The following is an 18,394-nucleotide window of genomic DNA, read 5'->3' on the forward strand; positions in this document are numbered from 1 at the left end:
CTTGTGTGGTGACCTTTCACTTGGTGTTCAAGGGGTATATGTGATGGTATACCAGCTGGCTTAACACGCCCTCTAGAGTTTAGCCTAAAGACTGCTATTGTCCATGCTACTAGGATAGCTGGTCTATAAAGGTTGACTTACAACCAATCATCAATAAGGGTCGTTTGGAATGAGACACAGTGATCACTAGAATAGTGAGCACTACATATCAGGCCAACTTCTCATATACCCACCATCCTTTATCACTCTCTTAGTTTTCACATTCATTATTTTTCTAAAAAGAATACTCCGATCTCTAAAGCTGAACTCAAGCTAGTTTGAACTTCTTCGTCTACCCATAATCTTTTTAATTTCTGTGCCTCAAATGAAATAAAATGTGTGTTGTGAAGTAGTGATTCCTTCATTTTTGCTTTTGTTAATGACAGAAAAATTGTTTGTCTTGCTATTACACTGCAGAAAGTACATTCAGATATTAACCTCCAAATTTCATCCTACTCTCTAATAGTAAGAAATCTATAATAGATGCAGTAAACATTAAACAATTGGAAAAAAACTGGCAAAACATGACAAACTGAAGATGAAATATTCCACATATATGCATATATTCAGATTCCCAACCATTTGTCTATTTTTAGAATAATATAATATGATATAATAGAATATAAATAGCAACTATAACACATTATACACATGATGTATGCACCGAAAATATAATTTGTGAATATTAGATTAGTTAATAACAACAAGAACATCTTCCACCATAAATACACTAATTCTCTTTCCTTAATAGATTAGTAAGAATAGACTTGAACAGCTGTGGTTGATTTGATTAACCACTACAGATAAATGATAGATGAATTGCCATAATTTCTTTGATACTGGCTAAATCCAAGTAGGAGGCCAAGTGACAGGTCCATCCTCACTGCTTACACCTTAAATCACTCTTCCATCCCCCCTTTATATCCACTAACTGATAACAGATATAACTACAAGTGTGAATTAAACAAGTATCATCTAGAGAAATGAATTTAGTGCGCCTTCGTATTCCCTCTCTTGTATCATAATATTAATGGCAACTGTGATAATAGGCAAGCAGGCAAGCCTAAATATTCTGACATTTACACGCAACATTCGAGGTGTTCCCACCGAGTGTGAGTTCTTGGGATGAAGATGAGGCAAGGAATATGGGCTTACATATGTTACAGCTACAGTTAAAGCACCACAAAGTTGAATACACTCCACACTCAATACCACATCACAACTGCACTGCCTCTAGAATAACAACACCAGAGACCTGCATATTGTAGTGAATGAGCCAGGGCAACTGGCTGATCAGAGACAAAGGGTGGGACTTTCGGGTCAGACTAATACGCTCCCAGAATCTGAGTCAACGCAAAAAATAAGTTTGCCCAATATAACTTTCCCAGGTCATGCTTCTGAAGCTGCTCTCTGCTTTTTTGCTCCTGTGCCTTTGTCACCTTGTTTTGTCTACCTGCCCCTTTGCTATTTTCCTCCCATTCTGGTTCCCTTGCGTGTAGGATCCACCATTAATGATATTCATTGTCTTTTATATCTCTGCTTTCTTCCACACTTATGCTACCTTTGGACTCCAGGCTTTCCTGTGTTTCATGCCTGTATCCTGGTGGGATTAGGAGCCCTTTATAGCATGCAATCACATGAAGACTAGTGAATTCTGCCCTCATATTTACCCACCGAAATTGACTGTGCTCTGATTTGTTTTCCTAAACCCCAAAACTCTTGCATTTGTTGTACCTGTATCCTGTCACCTACATATGAGGCAGAGTGCAGTACCAACGACCAAGAAGGGCTGTGCATGTCTCTTTCTCTACTCTGCCCTGTTGCCATTCCACTCCGGGTGAGGTTACGAGACAACAGAGGTCCACTCTGTGATTTTGTAAGTCTGGCACTGCGCTGCTATTTTCAACCAAGTGTAAATGTATCTCAATATTCATCAGGTTTGCTACATATATATACATTTATTCATGTACCACAATACATTGCTTGGCCAATTAGTCTTCAATGTCACCTCTTCGGATAGTGATATTAGTAAAAAAGCAGGCTTCAGTCTCGTAGTGAGTGATCAAATCTTTACATTGACAGTCATCACCGTAACTCTCTCAGGACACTCAGTGTGTTAAGAGTGATGTGGGAGAGGATGTGTCGTTATGGCCAAGCTGTCGACTTTAGACCTGGGGTAAGGAGTTCCTCAAGGGTAAAAGAAAAGAGGAATGCCAAGAAACACCTGCCGTTGAACCCCCCCCAGGAGGGATAGTAAGCGTAGGTAAGTAACAGATTTGAGCCTAAGCATTGGGCCAACTGCCTGTGATTCTGGGTAGATCACTTATTCTCCCTGTCTCTACAAAAATGAAACTGTCCTTGTGTAATTGAACTGGCGCTCATGTATAGCGCTCCAATACGTTTAGGTCTAGTTCGCACTATATGAAACGGCAACAAAAAAAGAAAGATATTGCTTCACTATGCGATGCCCACCCGCACCACTCTAAGCTTCTCTGTCCAAAGCCATATGGTCCTTGCATATTTGCATTTTTCAGAACAATACGGTTCTTGACTAGAATTCTAAAGAGACTCAACGGATATGTCATTATGAAACTAAACATTGGCTATTTTTGAAGCACAAAACTGTCACACATTTCATGCAATATTAATCGGCACACCTATAAACAGTGCTTTAAACCAACTTTACATGACTTTTCATGACACTACGAACATGAGCTTCCTGTAGAGATGGGTCGACTAAAGATTAATTTTAGAAGAAAATTGTACAAAGTGATTTCCACAGACCCAGATAATTTCTCGGGGAAGATACAGGCTCATGTACCCCGTACTGAGTACTGCTGGCCACATCCTAAACTAATCAAAACGCGGAGATCTACAGCCGAAGAACCATAAAGGCTCAGTGACTGCTCTAGCTCTTCCACTGCCACCAACTGACACTGCTCCTCTAGTGTTCTTCATTTCTTATATTACTTCCTGTTCTTCCAATATCAGTTTGCTGTATAGTATGTCAATACTTTTCAATGCTGGTCTTTGTTCACACTCGTATGCCAATGTCCATGCCAGTGGGGCTCAATAAGTGTTCATTAGTCCTCACTCTGCGCATGCTACGTAAGATCTTTAAGTGGCTATCACTACACACAAGACACACCGTGACACAAGCCCTCACCACCAGCCGACTAGACTACGGCAATACCCACTATGTAGGAATCGCTGCACACCTTCTACAGACCATACAGAACGCCGCAGCCAGACTCATCAATGGCCTTTCCCGACGAACCTACATCACTCCCCACCTCAGGAAACTCTACTGACTCCCCGTACAGAAGAGATACCAATTCAAGCTTCTGACCCACGCACACGAAGCTCTACCCAAGCAAGGGCCCTCCTACATTAACCACCGCCTCAAGTTCCAGGAAAAGTCGAGAAGACTAGGCTCTGCCTCCCTCTCACTTGCCCATACTACCTGCATCACCTGAAGCAGAAAAGGAGGATGCTCCTCCCACATCGCAGCAAAGACCTGGGACAGCCTCCCCACGAACCTCAGCTCCTTCAAAAATTCCGAATGGCCTTCAAGACCTGGCTGCTGGAATAAGCCTCCGGGGCCTGCAAGAGCCTGGATACCCTATCAGGTGATTAGCTGTGCTTTATAAATCCTGATTGATTGATTTGCCGGATTTTATACCTCCTACTTGGTCATTGCTGAGGATTCACCTAGCATAGCTTAGCCTTTGCTATTTGATTCTGAACTGTTTCATCTCCTGCTAGACTAGTATCAATTCTCAGCACAGATCAGAAATAGTTTCAGGATTCATCCTGATCTGAAGCACCTCTTGTAATGCATTAACAAATCCAGCACAGCGAGGCTAATGCACATATTTATAATTTGCATGACCAGCTGATTTCATGCCAAAACCCAACACGTATCTCACCATGGCTGTCAATCGCAATCAGTGGGCTCCCTGTAATGCACAAATTGGGACCCTCAGCCCTGGAAAACACATCACACCATGGTGTTCTCACATACACATTTCCAAGTATAAAAGTTGGAAAACAGTGGCAATGGAGGTCATGGGTCTCACTGACAGCAAGAGCGGGTTCTTAAAAAACACTGCATGGACATGTTCAGTGTTTTACTACGCAAAATAGTATCAATCAGAGTACCAGCGTCTGGTTTAAATTCAAAATAAAACTAAACCAACCAATAAAATATAACTATAGACAACTTTCTATCAATCCGAGTACCAGCTCCTGGGTACCATGTTCATCCCCCAGCAGTGACACAAGCTGCAGGTTTTAGGTCTTCTTCAGGATCATTCCACATCACAATCACTCTCCCACCAACAGCATGAAGATCTCTCCAGCCCGTCATCGCACTCTGTTCCTATCGCCTGGTCATAAAAGGTCTCACACTGAGAAGATCCTTTCTCTAATAGGAAACAAACTGGGTGTTTTCTATTCCCGTTGAGAGCAAGAAATGCTAAATTCATTTTATTTTCCTGGAAATATAATTTCAGCTCCCAGTTACTTCTAACCCTTCCAGCATCTCTTTTAGTGCTATGACTATTTATTTACCAGTTATTCATGCACTCTGTAAGTGTAATAAAATACCTGTAACACCAACCGAAAGCAGGCGTAACCATAGGTATCGGTCACCGTTAATACCAAAAAACGTACATAGCCAATGACCAGTTACTGAATCAACACGTGCCCTGCAAGTTGATAAATTAAATATACTTTCCTGGAATATTGCAGGTGCAATAACAAAGCTTACTGATAGGATTCTAATGGAAATCTGGGCTCTATATGATATCATAGCACTACAAGAAACCTGGCTGACATGTCCAATTCAATTACCAGGATTTACATTACATCAGCTGGACGCTGTAAAAACGAACCTCTACGGAAGGCCAAAGGGCGGTCTTTCGGTTTACATATCAAACAATATTAAGGTAGAATCTGAACAAATGTTGACAACCTCAAATAACATAAAAATAATAAGACTGAATTTTGGTACTAATCACTGGATAACTTCACTAATCTTGTTTAATATATACACTCATCCAAACGTTCAAGAAAAATTAATAATATTCAAAATGTTAATTTATGAAATAACTGAAGTAAGACACAATACTCCAACTTGGGTAATAGTCATGACAGGAGACTTCAATACCCATCTTATTTTTACCCCAGATGAAGAAGACCAGTTAATAGCAGAAAATGAAATTTGATCGGTACATCATCAAACTGCCCATCCATGGAGGAAGCCCAATAAAGTGGGTAAGGAATTAGTCACCACCAGGTATGAGAGTAATCAACGGGAGAACGCTGGATGATAGTCCACCAAGCTTATTACATTATGGACCAACTTCAGGGTCTGTCGTTGACTATACTATTCTTTCCTTGCCAGTAATTCAACAATTAAGTATGTTTAAAATTGAGTGCACTACGGAAAGTGATCATTCAATTCAGCAAATAGTAATAAACATTCATTTGGACAGATTCCAATCCGTTACAACAATTGATGATGGAAGTAAGTAACCACATACAAACGAGTGAATTGGTCAACCAATCGACTTCCTGACCTCGGAGGCAAAGCCAAAGCAATACTGGAGGATAGTATGGCGTCATCTCCCACCATATCAAACACTTGGACCAAATTTGTGATTGAAGTAACGAAACAGAAATCAAAATCAACAACGAGACGGACCAAAGTTCACACTGATACACCAGCACCGAAAATTAAGGTGCTAAAGCAAGAAGTGAGAAGATAAATAAGTAAGGTAAAGAAACAAGGTAACAATTCAGACGATTGGGGCAAGCTGAAATTACTCAAGAAGGAATTAAAGAAACATGTTTGGCAAGAAAAAAAAACAACGGATAAGTTTTGGGCAAAGCTGGTTTATAATTGCAAACAATCAAATGCCAAAGCATTTTGGAAAACAATAAATGGTTTAAATAAGACTCACAAAGTAATAGTATAATCAAATGTTACAGAAGAAGCTTGGGCCGTGTACTCAAAAAACTTGTTATTGACGAAGATCAGTTTCAAATAAACAAAAATAACAAAATTAAGTAAATCACGGAACTATCATCATATCAGGTGCACGTACCCACTCTAGATGATACATCATGTACGCTTACCAGAGGTGAAAAAATTATTAAATCAGGAAGAAGTGACAGTGCTCCCGGACCGAATGGTATCGACCAGATTGCACCAGTAAAAGTTCAAATAAAAAATGGTGATGGGAAAAGAGCCCCCTGGTTTACACCTGCCCTGAGAGACTATAGGAGAGAGCTACGTATCAACGAGAGAAACTGGAGGAATAAAAAAGACGAAGAATCCCGGGACCAATACAAGAAATCCCTTCGCATTTACAAAAGACATATACAGGAATCCAAAGCGTTATTCTATGAAACACGTATCAATAGAGCAGAAAATGTCCAGAAAGAGACCTTCAAAATTCTCACGGAACTTAGCAAGAGAACACAACACACGGACAACACAATTAGTTGCCATGCTTTCCTGACATATTTTTTAGAGAAAGTAGACATCATTTTGAAAGAAATAAAAAATACTGCCACTGATCTAACAGATCCACAACAAGTCAAAACCCCAGTAGGGATGTTTATGTCTAGTTTTCCGCTGATTGAACCACTAGACCTGGAGCTCCTGATGAGGAAAATTAAGTCAGGCTCCCCAGCAGACCCTTGCCCTCCAAGCGTGTTTCGCTTAGCCCGCCCCATTTTAGAAGATCACATCCTGTCCCTATTAAACAAATCCCTGGACATGGGGCAACTACCAGCTAGCTTCAAAGAAGCCCGTGTTAGGCCACTCATAAAGAAAGTGGGGTCAGACCCCAAAGTGCTAAAGAACTACCGACCGATATCCCAGCTGCCATTCCTGTCTAAAGTCCTGGAGCAGCACGTCCTGAAATCCCTATCGGTTTTCCTGGAATCTAACCAGCTGCTTCACGAAATGCAAGCGGGGTTCCGTGCTCACCACAGTACTGAGCTGGTTATGCTCTCAGTACTGGACGACCTCAGAGGTATGGCTAACGGGAAACATCCAAGCGCCTTGATACTTTTAGACCTGTCAGCGGCGTTTGATACCGTCAGCCATACCCTACTCCTGGAAAGGCTGACAGGACTGGGGTTTCGGGATTCAGCTTACCTCTGGCTAGAATCATTCTTGTCCGGGAGAACGCAGAGGATCCAGCTGGGAGATGGGGTGTCAGGAGTGGGGGAACTCACATGTGGGGTACCACAGGGCTCTGCCCTATCACCCCTCCTGTTCAACCTCTACCTACAACCACTTATAAGCGCCTTGGCAGAGATGGGTTGTCGCGTGTTCAACTACGCTGATGACACCCAACTGCTATTGAGCATAGATGACACTGCACAGGCCCAGCTACAGGCGCAGAAAGTACTTAGGTATACTGTCAACTGGATGTCCAGGAACATCCTGAAGATCAACCCGGAGAAAACCGAAGTGCTAATAGTGTCACATACCTGCTCCCCCTGGAGCGACATATACTGGCCCCAGGAACTTGGCCCCACCCCCAACCCTGTCAACACGGTAAAAAGCCTGGGCATTAAGGTAGATAGTGCTCTTTCAATGGTGAGCCAGGTTTCTGCAGTGGTGGGAACTTGCAATGGGCTCATAAGACAACTGCGCAAACTAGTGCCGCTTCTTTCCCAGTCCATGCTCCGTACTGTAATTTCGGCCACCGTACTGTCAAGGCTGGACTACGGAAACACACTTTACCTAGGTCTACCAAAGGTACTAACGAACCGACTGCAAGTGGTATTAAACGATGCAGCACAACTTATTTTTAAACTTTCAAGAAGATCACGTGCATCCCCATTGCTGCAGAGCCTCCACTGGCTGCCAGTAACTCAGAGATCCATATTCAAAAGCCTCTGCATAGCCCACAAGGCCATCTATGGACAAGCCCCAGCCTACATTAAGAAAAAACTAGAGATCTACCGACCTGAAAGAAACCTGAGATCCTCGGAGGCCCAATTATTGGTATGCCCCCGATTTAGATTAGCAACAAAAGGTGGGAGATCTTTCTCGACCTTGCTGCCAAAGATCTGGAATGAACTACCCGAAGCCTTACGTAAAGAAGGAAACCTGCTCCGCTTCAGAAAATCCCTTAAAACCATCTTATTTAGAGTAGCGGTAAATCAGGTCTAGCTCCCCAACCGTTGTGCTATCGTCTAGGTTGTTGTGTCTGACAGTTCCAAAGCGCCCTGAGACCTGCAGGTGATTCGGCACTATATAAGCTGACTATAACAATAACAATAACAACAAGCCGTATTTTAATCGCACCCAAAATATTGGGCCAATCCCATAATGCTATTATTTAAAGAGGTGGAAAAGACAGGTATGATTCCAGACGGTTGGAGAGGATCCCTAATAAACCCCATCTTTAAGGGTGGAGATAAAACAAAACCATCCAATTACAGATTAATAGCTCTCATTGACACAGAAGCAAAATACTATGCATCGATAATACTGGAAGATCTAATAGAGTGGTCAAATGTTAAGAATCTGATTTGGAGAAGTGTGGCTCAATGGTTAGAGCGGCAGACCCTGATGCAGAGGTCTGGCCCAGGACCAGGGTTCAATTCCCGCCTCGCCGTATCTTGGGCTCAATTTCCTCGGACCTGATAATTCTCGCCTCTGTGCCTATTCTAATCATGGCTGTACAAAAGGGGGTGGTGATGGACGGAGCATCTGAATCAATCAAACACTCACACCCAGTCAAAAGATCTGGGTCCAATCCATCACCGTTCTTTAGCCCACTGTGCCACCCCAGTTCAGACATGGCCATATGCAAATCAGTCTGACCCTGTGCCTCATGGGAACAGTCCAGCCCGAACTGCCAAGCCATGTCTTCCCTGGACCGGAAACAAGCTTCCGAGGACCGGTTTCTGGCATTCCAGCCGTCTTCAGCCCGGCTTGCTTGAATCCAGTGGCAAAGTGAGCAAGGGCCTCACGTCTGAGTATACCCTGCCACACTTATGGCGGCCAAAAGCGGTACAAATGGGGGTGGTGATGGACAGAGCATCTGAATCAATCAAACACTCACACCCAGTCAAAAGATCTGGGTCCAATCCATCACCGTTCTTTAGCCCACTCTGCCACCCCAGTTCAGACATGGCCATATGAAAATCAGTCTGACCCTGTGCCTCATGGGAACAGTCCAGCCCGAACTGCCAAACCATGTCTACCCTGGACCGGAAATAAGCTTCTGAGGACCGGTTTCTGGCATTCCAGCCGTCTTCAGCCCGGCTTGCTTGAATCCAGTTCTAATCATGGGTCCCACTCTGCAACTCTGGGCAATAGCTTGCTTAATCTCCACAACGGCCCAAGCAGCGCTGGGATGCCTGGCTTCACCTTGGGGGTGCCCAGGAGTGGACATTTCATAGAGAAAAGCCAGGAAAGGTTCCACAGCGGTATGCGTACAACGCCAAGACGCCTCAGGATATAAGTGCGCTATACAAGTACAAATTCATTTCATTCCACCCCAACAAACAGGTTTCCGGAAAGGGTATGGTACTTCAATTAACATGTTAACAGTAACAGTAATTGCGGAAAAAAGCAAACGCCTAAAGAAGAAATTACAATTCTGTTTTATAGATTTGAAGGCTGCTTTCGATCAGGTGGATCGTCCACTCCTTTGGGCCAAATTAAGACAATGGGGTATACAAGAAAAAATGTTAAGAGCAATTGTATCTTTATATACAGAAAATTGGATTCAAATCAAGGTAGGAGATGGGACCAAACTATCAAGGAAAATACCAACCGCTAGGGGGCTTAAGCAAGGGTCTGTGCTAGCTCCATATCTGTTTAATTTATTTATGGCAGATTTGACTTCTATCCTGGATCTTGTTAACGCCCAGGCACCAAGTTACGGTCCACTGACGATATTCCATCTAGCATATGCTGATGACATTGAGCTGCTGAGTCATACAGAAATCGGACTCCAAAGATTGATCAAAGAAACAGCGATGTATACAAAACTCAACAAATTAGAAATAAACATTGCCAAAACAAAAGCTATGCTTATTAGTAAGAATCCCGGTGCTTTTTTAAAGAGCAAGCTGGATAATCTAACCATAGAAGAAGTAGTACCTATAGTATTTTGGTTTTAATTTTAATAAAAACTCAAATTTTCAATCCAACAGCAGCATATAGTTAGGAAGAACAATGCCTTAATACACGCATTCAGCTTGCTAGCAAAAAAACTAGACCGTCCCGCCGACCAACCAGTGCTTTCTGCAATTGAAGCAAAATTGCTTCCTTCTCTAACCTATGCAAGTATGGTGATGCATGGTAGGGATGCTAAAATGTTAGACAGATTACAAACCAAAACATATAAGCAGGTATTTCATCTGCCTGATAATGCTTCCCCAGCCCAAATTTGTTTGGAATTTGGACTAACACAGCAAAACATAGCAAGAAGGTACCAGTTCATTAAAACCATGCCAAAAATACAAAACAATCAATCTAGTATTCTAGTCAACGCGTTATGGGACGCCTTGGTCAACGATGATAATTCAACTTACAATAAAGACTTGTTTTCATCTTTACAATTAACTAATGCAGGTGATCTGTGGGACTTGAACTTGTCGCATCCCACGTTTTGCCAAGCCATGAACAAAGTGGCAAAAATTTGCTCGCTAGTAGATGATAAAAGTATTTTTTCGTGACGAGCACATGTATGGAAGACAATCCAAACGTATGCCACACTGCAACCTGAAACTTACCTTCAGCTAACCTATCCGGTGCACTTCAAGAAACAACTATTGGCCATGCGCCTAGGTGATCTGCTGTCTCTGTGAGACAAACCACTTTGGTGATACAATGGAACAAAAAAGTGCAGACTATGTGATGCTCCAGATGAGGACTTTGTTCATTTCGGGGAATATAAAAACCAAATGCACAATGTGCGTCGATTACATTTAAAGTATTTATTTATTGAGCGAGAGATCCGCATGTGCAGAACAGTCATCATGAGAAGCTTGGATTCTACAGCTAAATTGTAAACTTGTGAAATTTTTACAATCTCATGATAGAGCAGTAATACAGGCGTGCAAGTAGTATTTAACACCACAAGTTACAAGACTGTATGACACTGATTGGAGGATAAAATTGTAGCAGGATGACGATATTTAGAACCGTTGAATCCTGTTTGCTACAACAGATGCATACCCCATATGAATAATCTAGTGAAAACTGAAAAGTCCCTGTAATCATGTACTGAATATATCTTATAATATTCTATTTTACAAATCCATGCTATTGTTGTGTTATACCAATATTTATTAACGTTTTAATAAAAATGGAGTAATATCATTTTAACATGTATTTATTTGTATTTGTATAGTGATAGTTTTTTTTAACTAAAATAAACAATTTTGTGCAATTTGTACCTGTAATCCAGCAGCTTCTCATTCTTATCAGATGGTTTCAAACCTTCATATACCTGGGAAATAAAGAGGACCTTTTGGTTAAAGAGCACAACAGGCAGTATCGACACCAAGGCTTTGGCATATGAGAAAGAGGAAGACGCACAAGTTACTACTTGTGTAACGATATATCTGTAAGAGACATTAGTTAGTGATAGTTTCCTTAACTTAGAATATCCCCAGGCGTCTACTGGATCCGGAAAGTTTGGCTAGCAGTACCCCTGCGGGTCAGTAGGTGGCGTCCTGCGGCTCTGCGTCCGTCACTTGGTCGTATGCGCCGAGATGACGTCACGGAGACTACTTAGGCGCCACCAATCCGCGCTGACGTCAGTTCTGTACATGACTTTCCGCACCAGGAACGCTGAGCCATGCAAGATACTGACCACTGGTGCATTGAAACTAGGGCCCTGAAAGGGATGACTTTAACCCTAGTAATCAGTTTGCAGAATGGGGAGAATGGGAGGGGCGGTAAGGAATCTATCACTAACTAATGTGTCTTACAGATACACTTATCATTACACAAGTATTAACTTGTGCATCTGATAGATTCCTTACCTTAGAATAGATACCCCAGCAATACCAACCCCGGTGGTGGGTCTGCGAACAAGATTAAACCAGAAAGTCGCAGAGAACAGAACGGCCAATGAAGCAGTCTCTCTGGGCTTGACTGTCAAAGCAGTAATGCTTGGTAAACGTATGCAGCGACAAATGTCCTGCAGGGGAACGCCGCGTCCCAAGGCTGCCGTTGCCCTGGTGAAATGGGCACGCAGCCCCACAGGAGGCTCCTTCTTGGCCAACTAGTAACAGGCTTTGATGCAGAGAATGACCCACCAAGAGATGGTCCGTTTGTGCTCGGCCGGCCTTTTTTGACACCCAGGTAGCCAACAAAGAGCTGGTCATTGTTAGATTTGGGGGTCTCTGGCTGGCACAGGTAGGTACTTGTGACAAATAGGAACCCTCTCCTCTAGTCAGGGAAAGGGGATTACACACCTAAAATAACCCCTGCTCACCCTCTAGGTTGCGTGGCGTGAGCAGTCAAGGCTTATTTCAGAGGCGTGGTAAGTTAAGCAGTTGTGACCACATACAGTAACCCAGTGACAACACTACAAATGGACACCACACAGGTTTTATTTCAAAAATAAGTAGACAAATAAATAAAGACGTGAAGATCTTCCAGATGCAGCGCGCTTCTCGGGGATGCGAGAATTTCCAGGTCTGATGCGTGGACTACAGCAGCGACATCCAAGATAAACGGCAGAAGCTCCAGCGGCGACGCTCTTCTCCAACGATGCGTGAAACTTCGGCTCGATGCGACAACTACAGCGGCGACATCCACGATGCGAAGGCAGCAGCTCCGACAGCGGCGTGCTTTTCGGGGATGTGAGGTGATCTTGATCGATGCAGTGCAGTGCGACAGTTCCAGCGGCGACAATCTCCTTCTCCGGAGTTGCGACGGCATGCACAGCAACGGCGACACGCTCCGACCTCGTTGTGAGAGTCTTCTCCTGATGCTGTGCAGTGCGACAACCACAGCAGCGACACCCTCCTGCTTCGGAGTTGCGATGGCAGCAGCAACGACAGCGACACGCTTTCTCTTTGTTGCGGCACGCTTCTCTCCGATGCAGTGTGACATTTCCAGCGGCGACACCTTCCTTTCGACGGCAGGCACAGCGAGGGCAACACACTTCTTCTCGTTGAGTCGTGCTTCCAGCTCCTTGCGACACGCAGTTCCTCAGAAGGCCCAAAACAGCAGCATGCACTTCCAAAAGAACTCTGTGGAGCTGGGGGAAAAGTCTGTTGTCCCTGAGACGTCAACAGGAGGCAAGCTCTTTTCCAAGCCCTTCGAGATCCTTCACAAGTTGAAAGCAAAGTTATAAAGTTCTTTTCTCCTTCCTTTGGCAGTAAGGCAACCACTGCAGGCCAATCCCCCAAGCAGCACTTCAGCTTGGGAATAGTCTCTCCTCAGTTGCTTCAGGTTCCTCTCCTCAGTAAAGGTTTCTTTTTGTAATCCAAAAGTGATCTAATTTCATGGAATCAGGGTCCTAATATTTATACCCAGAAATCCTTTGTTCTCTGAGGGGAGAGGGGCCTTTCCCAGTCCAAACCAGTTCTGAAGCACTCTGTTTACCAGACTTCTCCTTTCCTTTCACAGTGCAGGGCATGCACATCAGACGCCGACACAGGAGGTGGAGCCAGCATTGTGGAAGGCAAGTACAGTCCTGGGGCACTCTGTTGACAGGATTCCTTCTTCTTCTTTCAGTGTGCAGGGCAGAGACATCAGCCGCTCCTCAGGGGGAGGAGCCAGCATTGTGGAAGGCAGGCACAATCTATTATCCCCTTGCGTCAGCAACATTCGGAAATTCTTTTGTAGCTTCGCAGCGACGTGAAGGTGGATGACGTCATAGAGGCACGGCATCGCACGCGACTCCACTGACGTCACCGACACTACAATAAGCCCATGCCGGCGTGATGACATCAGTTCCGCCCTTTTTTCCGTGCCTTTGAGGCACACGGACGGACCAATGACAGTAGACATATACACAGTATACGCAGTACAAATATCAAGCAAATGCAATAAAACATTTGAAATAAACAATTCCTTGACAATAAAGTAAATACATTAGAGTAACTCTGGTATAGAAGAGTGGACAACGGGGAGGCGGGTGGGTCAGTGAGGAATCCACAGGCAGATACTGTATCTACCAGAAAAAGCGTTACCGAAGGTAAGTAACTTGTTCTTCTGATAGATACATCTGCCAGTAGATTCCTCATCCTGTGAATAGAGTCCCACAGCAGTCCCCACTCCCGGAGGAGGGTGTCCACTCTTCTACACCAGAAAATCCTAGAGGGCAGAGCGCGCAAAGTGGCCTTCTCTCCTCACCCCAGTGTCCAAGCAATAATGCTTTGCGAAAGTGTGGAGAGAGGCCCAAGTTGCCGCTCAACAAATGTCCTCAACTGGCACACCTCTTGAAAGTGCAGATTTCGAAGAATTAGCTCTAGTAGAGTGAGCTCTTATACCCTCTGGAGGATCCTTACCGGCCAAAGAGTAGCAGATCTTTATACAGAGGATGATCCATCTTGAAAGAGTCCTCTTATGTACCGCTCTTCCTTTCTTGCAGCCAGCAAACCAAACGAAGAGCTGGTCATCTATTTAATAGTCTTTAGATCTATCAAGATAAAAACTCACCGCCCTCTTGGGGTCCAGACGGTGTAGTCTATCCTCCACCTTGGAGGGGTGAGGGGGAGGATAAAAGGTAGGCAGGGTAATAGATTGACCTAGGTGGAAGGGAGTCACCACCTTAGGGAGAAAAGCAGCCCTGGTCCTGAGAACCATTCGTTCAGCATGAATGGTCAAGAATGGGGCTTGGAACTAAGAGCTTGAAGTTCACTTACCCTCCTTGCAGAGGTAATCAAACCCAGGAAGACTGTCTTAAAAGAAAAAAGCCTCATGGGACACTTGTGTAAGGGTTCGAAGGGAGAACCCATCAAGTAGGTTAAGCCCAGATTTAAGTCCCACTGAGGTACAATAAAAGGAGTATGAGGGAACTTATTTGTGAGGCCCTTCAGAAACCTCAAAACCACAGGAGATTTGAAAAGAGACGGCTGGTGTGAGAAGGTGGCCTGATATGCAGTGCTCACTATTCTAGTGAACACTATGTATCAGTCCAGCAACCCTTATTGATGATTGGTTGTAAGTCAACCTTATAGACCAGCTATCCTAGTAGCGTGGATACGAGCAGTCTAAGGCTAAAGACTCGAGAGGGCGCGTTAAGCCAGCTGTTTACCACACATATACCCCTTGAATACCAAGTGAAAGGACACCACACAAGTGTTATGAAAATAAACAGTTATTTATTTAAAGATCACAACAGCCCTGTACTCTTTATGAGGACAGGGTACTAAGCACAAACCAAAACTCTTACAAAAATACTTAAGTTAGCACAGTATATACAAATGCCCGAGGGGCACGGAAAACCATATACTCTGAAAGTGGAATGCGAAATTCCTAGCAGGTAAGTACAGTACTAATAGCTTTTGGAATCGCTAGGACTTGACTAGGGAATCGTTAGATTATGTCTAGGAGGCCTAGGGGACTCGGGTGCAGTGTGTGCACTCTCACGCGAGATGCGGGACAAAAGTCTATGGTAGCTAGGAATTAGAAAGTTAGTGTTCTCGGGCGAACCCGACCTGGTAGGGAGAAAACGAAAGTAGATTCTGACCCTTGGATAGTGAGGCTATGCTGGGGCACCGAAATGCCGAAGTTACCTAGCCCAGGGGCTGCAGCTGCATAGGTCTGAAAAGACGTCGGGAATCCTCGTAGACGGACCAGGAGCCGGAAGAAAAGATGCTGGCCGGTGACCAGTGAAGAAAGTTCAGTCGGATCCAAGCCTGGATCTTGAAGATAGATGACACCTGAAAGCAGAGGGGACCAAGTTCGAGACTACTAGCCAGTAGTCAGTGGGCACCAGGAGGGCACCGGATGGTAGCCACCTCGACTAGGTGAGTGGGTGACGCTTGACTCGAAGATCTCACGGACCAGGAGGCGTTGTCGGCGACCAGGATGGAGGATCGAGCTGTCCCACGAAGATAGAAGCTGTCGGCGTCGCTGGACCCAGGATTGGGCAACAAAGCCTTGGCAAATTCAAGCCCACGCGGTGGACCTAAAATGGCGTCTGGAGTGGACCAGGAGGGTCCGGGGTGCCTCTCTTGAAGAAGGAAGCAAAGGCCAGCCTGGAGCAACCAGACCAGCAGTCGTGAAGTCGTTGGGCGTCGTTCAGAGGGCCACAAGCCAGCCGGCTAGTAGCCAAACAACGCGGTGCACAGCAAACAGCAGAAGGGCCCCACGCAGATCGTGGAGATGCAGGGGGGCTGATCTTGGGTGCTGGAGCTGCGCAGGGTCGGGGCTTCTCGGACCCCAAAGCACTCACCAGTGGAGGACACGGTGGGCTTGCAGTAAAGATGTCGTGCAGTCTTGGCGATCGTCGGTCCCTTGAGGTCTCGTCGCACTCACGGTTCTCAGCTGGGCTGTAGAGGTGAGTAGAGGTCAGAGGGGCCAGGGAAGCCGGGTCTCGTCGAGCTGGGTCGTCGGATTCGTGATGAAGGACTTGCAGCAGACCGCAGTGTTCTTTAGGATGGTGCCTGCGGATGCAGGGTGACTACTCCTTAGCCACAAGGGAGAATCTTGAAGAAGAAATCGTGAAGTCCTTTCGAAGAAAGTGGTATCTTGATTCCAAAGATGATCTAATTTTAACAGGGGGCCCGCTCCCATCTTTATACTAAAAAAGGGGGCTGACCCGGTGACTAGGTCCTGCCTATGGGTGGGACTAGGTGGGGGGTGGTTACACCCCTCAGCCATGCCGGACTTCCCCAGGCCAGGGGCTGGTGTGCCCCTGGAACTGGTTCAGACCGGCCTATGCGTAGTGAGCACCGGGGTGCCACTCAGCAGTCACCTTCCTGTAAAGCCCTGCCTACCCAGGATACACAAAACCATGTCTGGGACGGTGCTAGCACCGCCCCTGACAGGAAACCCTTTGTCCAGGCTCCCCTCGCTGGAAGGACTCCCAGCTGCAGGGGGTCAGACTCGTGTCTGTGGTGGCAGCATCCATTTTGTGGAGCTGAGGCTTCAGTTAACTTTAACCGGGGTTCACAGTTACATACATGTCGTGTCCCTCTAGAAGGGTGGAATGCTAACCCCGTCGCCAGAATTGGCGAGGGGTTAGTATTCCAATTCGTATGACACCTTACTCGACATGTTTTGATAAAGCAATACCAAAGATAGCATTTAACCGCGAGGATTATAATGCACTTAAGAGTATATGGTATGCGATATCATGGAACAGCTATTAGGACTTGATTCCGCAAGCTGCAGACAGGCTCAGCTCATGCCAGAGCACCATCTCACACGATTCCAAGCACTCTGCCTTCAGGATTGTCAAGGCCTGCCATAGGAGTGACTGATAGGAATCTGTGTGTCCATTTTAGGGTTAGGTATAGGTATACTACACCTACAGCAAAGGGTGATTACACGACTTTGCCCCAGCTGTCATGCAGCCAGTTGTGTCAAATTTAGGAGGCCAGCCAGGGGTGGCACAATACGTGCTGCAGCCCCTGGCAGCCCTGGGTACACCTATGCCCTGAGTTACAGGGTCTGATAAGGTGGCCCAGTACCAATTGGTAGATGCACCTAGGGTACATGAGGTAATTTAGAAAGAGAACAGCCAGGCTGTGGGTCTGATTGGCAGGCCCACAGCCAGAGAAAGTCGTAAACCAGTGAAACAAAAGCAAAAAAATCTGGGTGATCATAGGATTGCAGACCCTACTCTCCTACATGACCCCCCCCCAAACTTTGGGACAATAAGCTAACCTTGACCAGGTGAGTCTTCTTGTTCTAAGTGGAAATATCTGGAGAGCCCATCGGCATTGCCATGATCAGTACCAGGTCTATGTTCCACTGTAAAGTCCATCCCCTGTAGGGAAATGGACCACCTAAGCAGTTTGGGGTTTTCACCCTTCATCTGATTTAGCCACAAGAGGGGCTTATGGTCGGTCTGAATCTTGAAGTGAGTGCCAAACAAGTATGGCCTCAGCTTCTTCAGGGCCCAAACCACAGCAAAGGCCTCCCTCTCAATAGCTGACCAATTCTTCTCTCTGGGGGTCAGCCTTCTGCTTATAAAAGCAATGGGCTGATCCTGACCATCAAAATTCAGTTGAGAAAGAACAGCTCCCACACCCAACTCAGAAGCATCTGTTTGGACAATGAATGGTTTGGAGTAGTCTGGACTCTTAAGGATAGGTGCTGTGCACATGGCCTGCTTTAGGTCATCGAATGCTTTTTGACAGCCTGCTGTCCACTGAACCTTTTTTGGCATTTTTTTTA

General features: G+C 45.2%; 1 protein-coding gene across 1 annotated transcript in view; it reads right to left on the reverse strand.

The window, feature by feature from the left end:
• The window catches only part of LOC147746889 (E3 ubiquitin-protein ligase HECTD3-like), a 523,212-nt gene that overhangs the window by 229,085 nt on the left and 275,733 nt on the right, over positions 1–18,394 (reverse strand). The window contains exon 11 of the mRNA XM_086952298.1: positions 11,482–11,534. Within this exon, the coding sequence (XP_086808424.1) occupies positions 11,482–11,534 (53 nt within the window). The remainder of the gene's footprint in view (positions 1–11,481; positions 11,535–18,394) is intronic.

This window comes from Lissotriton vulgaris, chromosome 1_1, assembly GCF_964263255.1.
Source record: "Lissotriton vulgaris chromosome 1_1, aLisVul1.2, whole genome shotgun sequence".
Taxonomy (NCBI): domain Eukaryota; kingdom Metazoa; phylum Chordata; class Amphibia; order Caudata; family Salamandridae; genus Lissotriton; species Lissotriton vulgaris.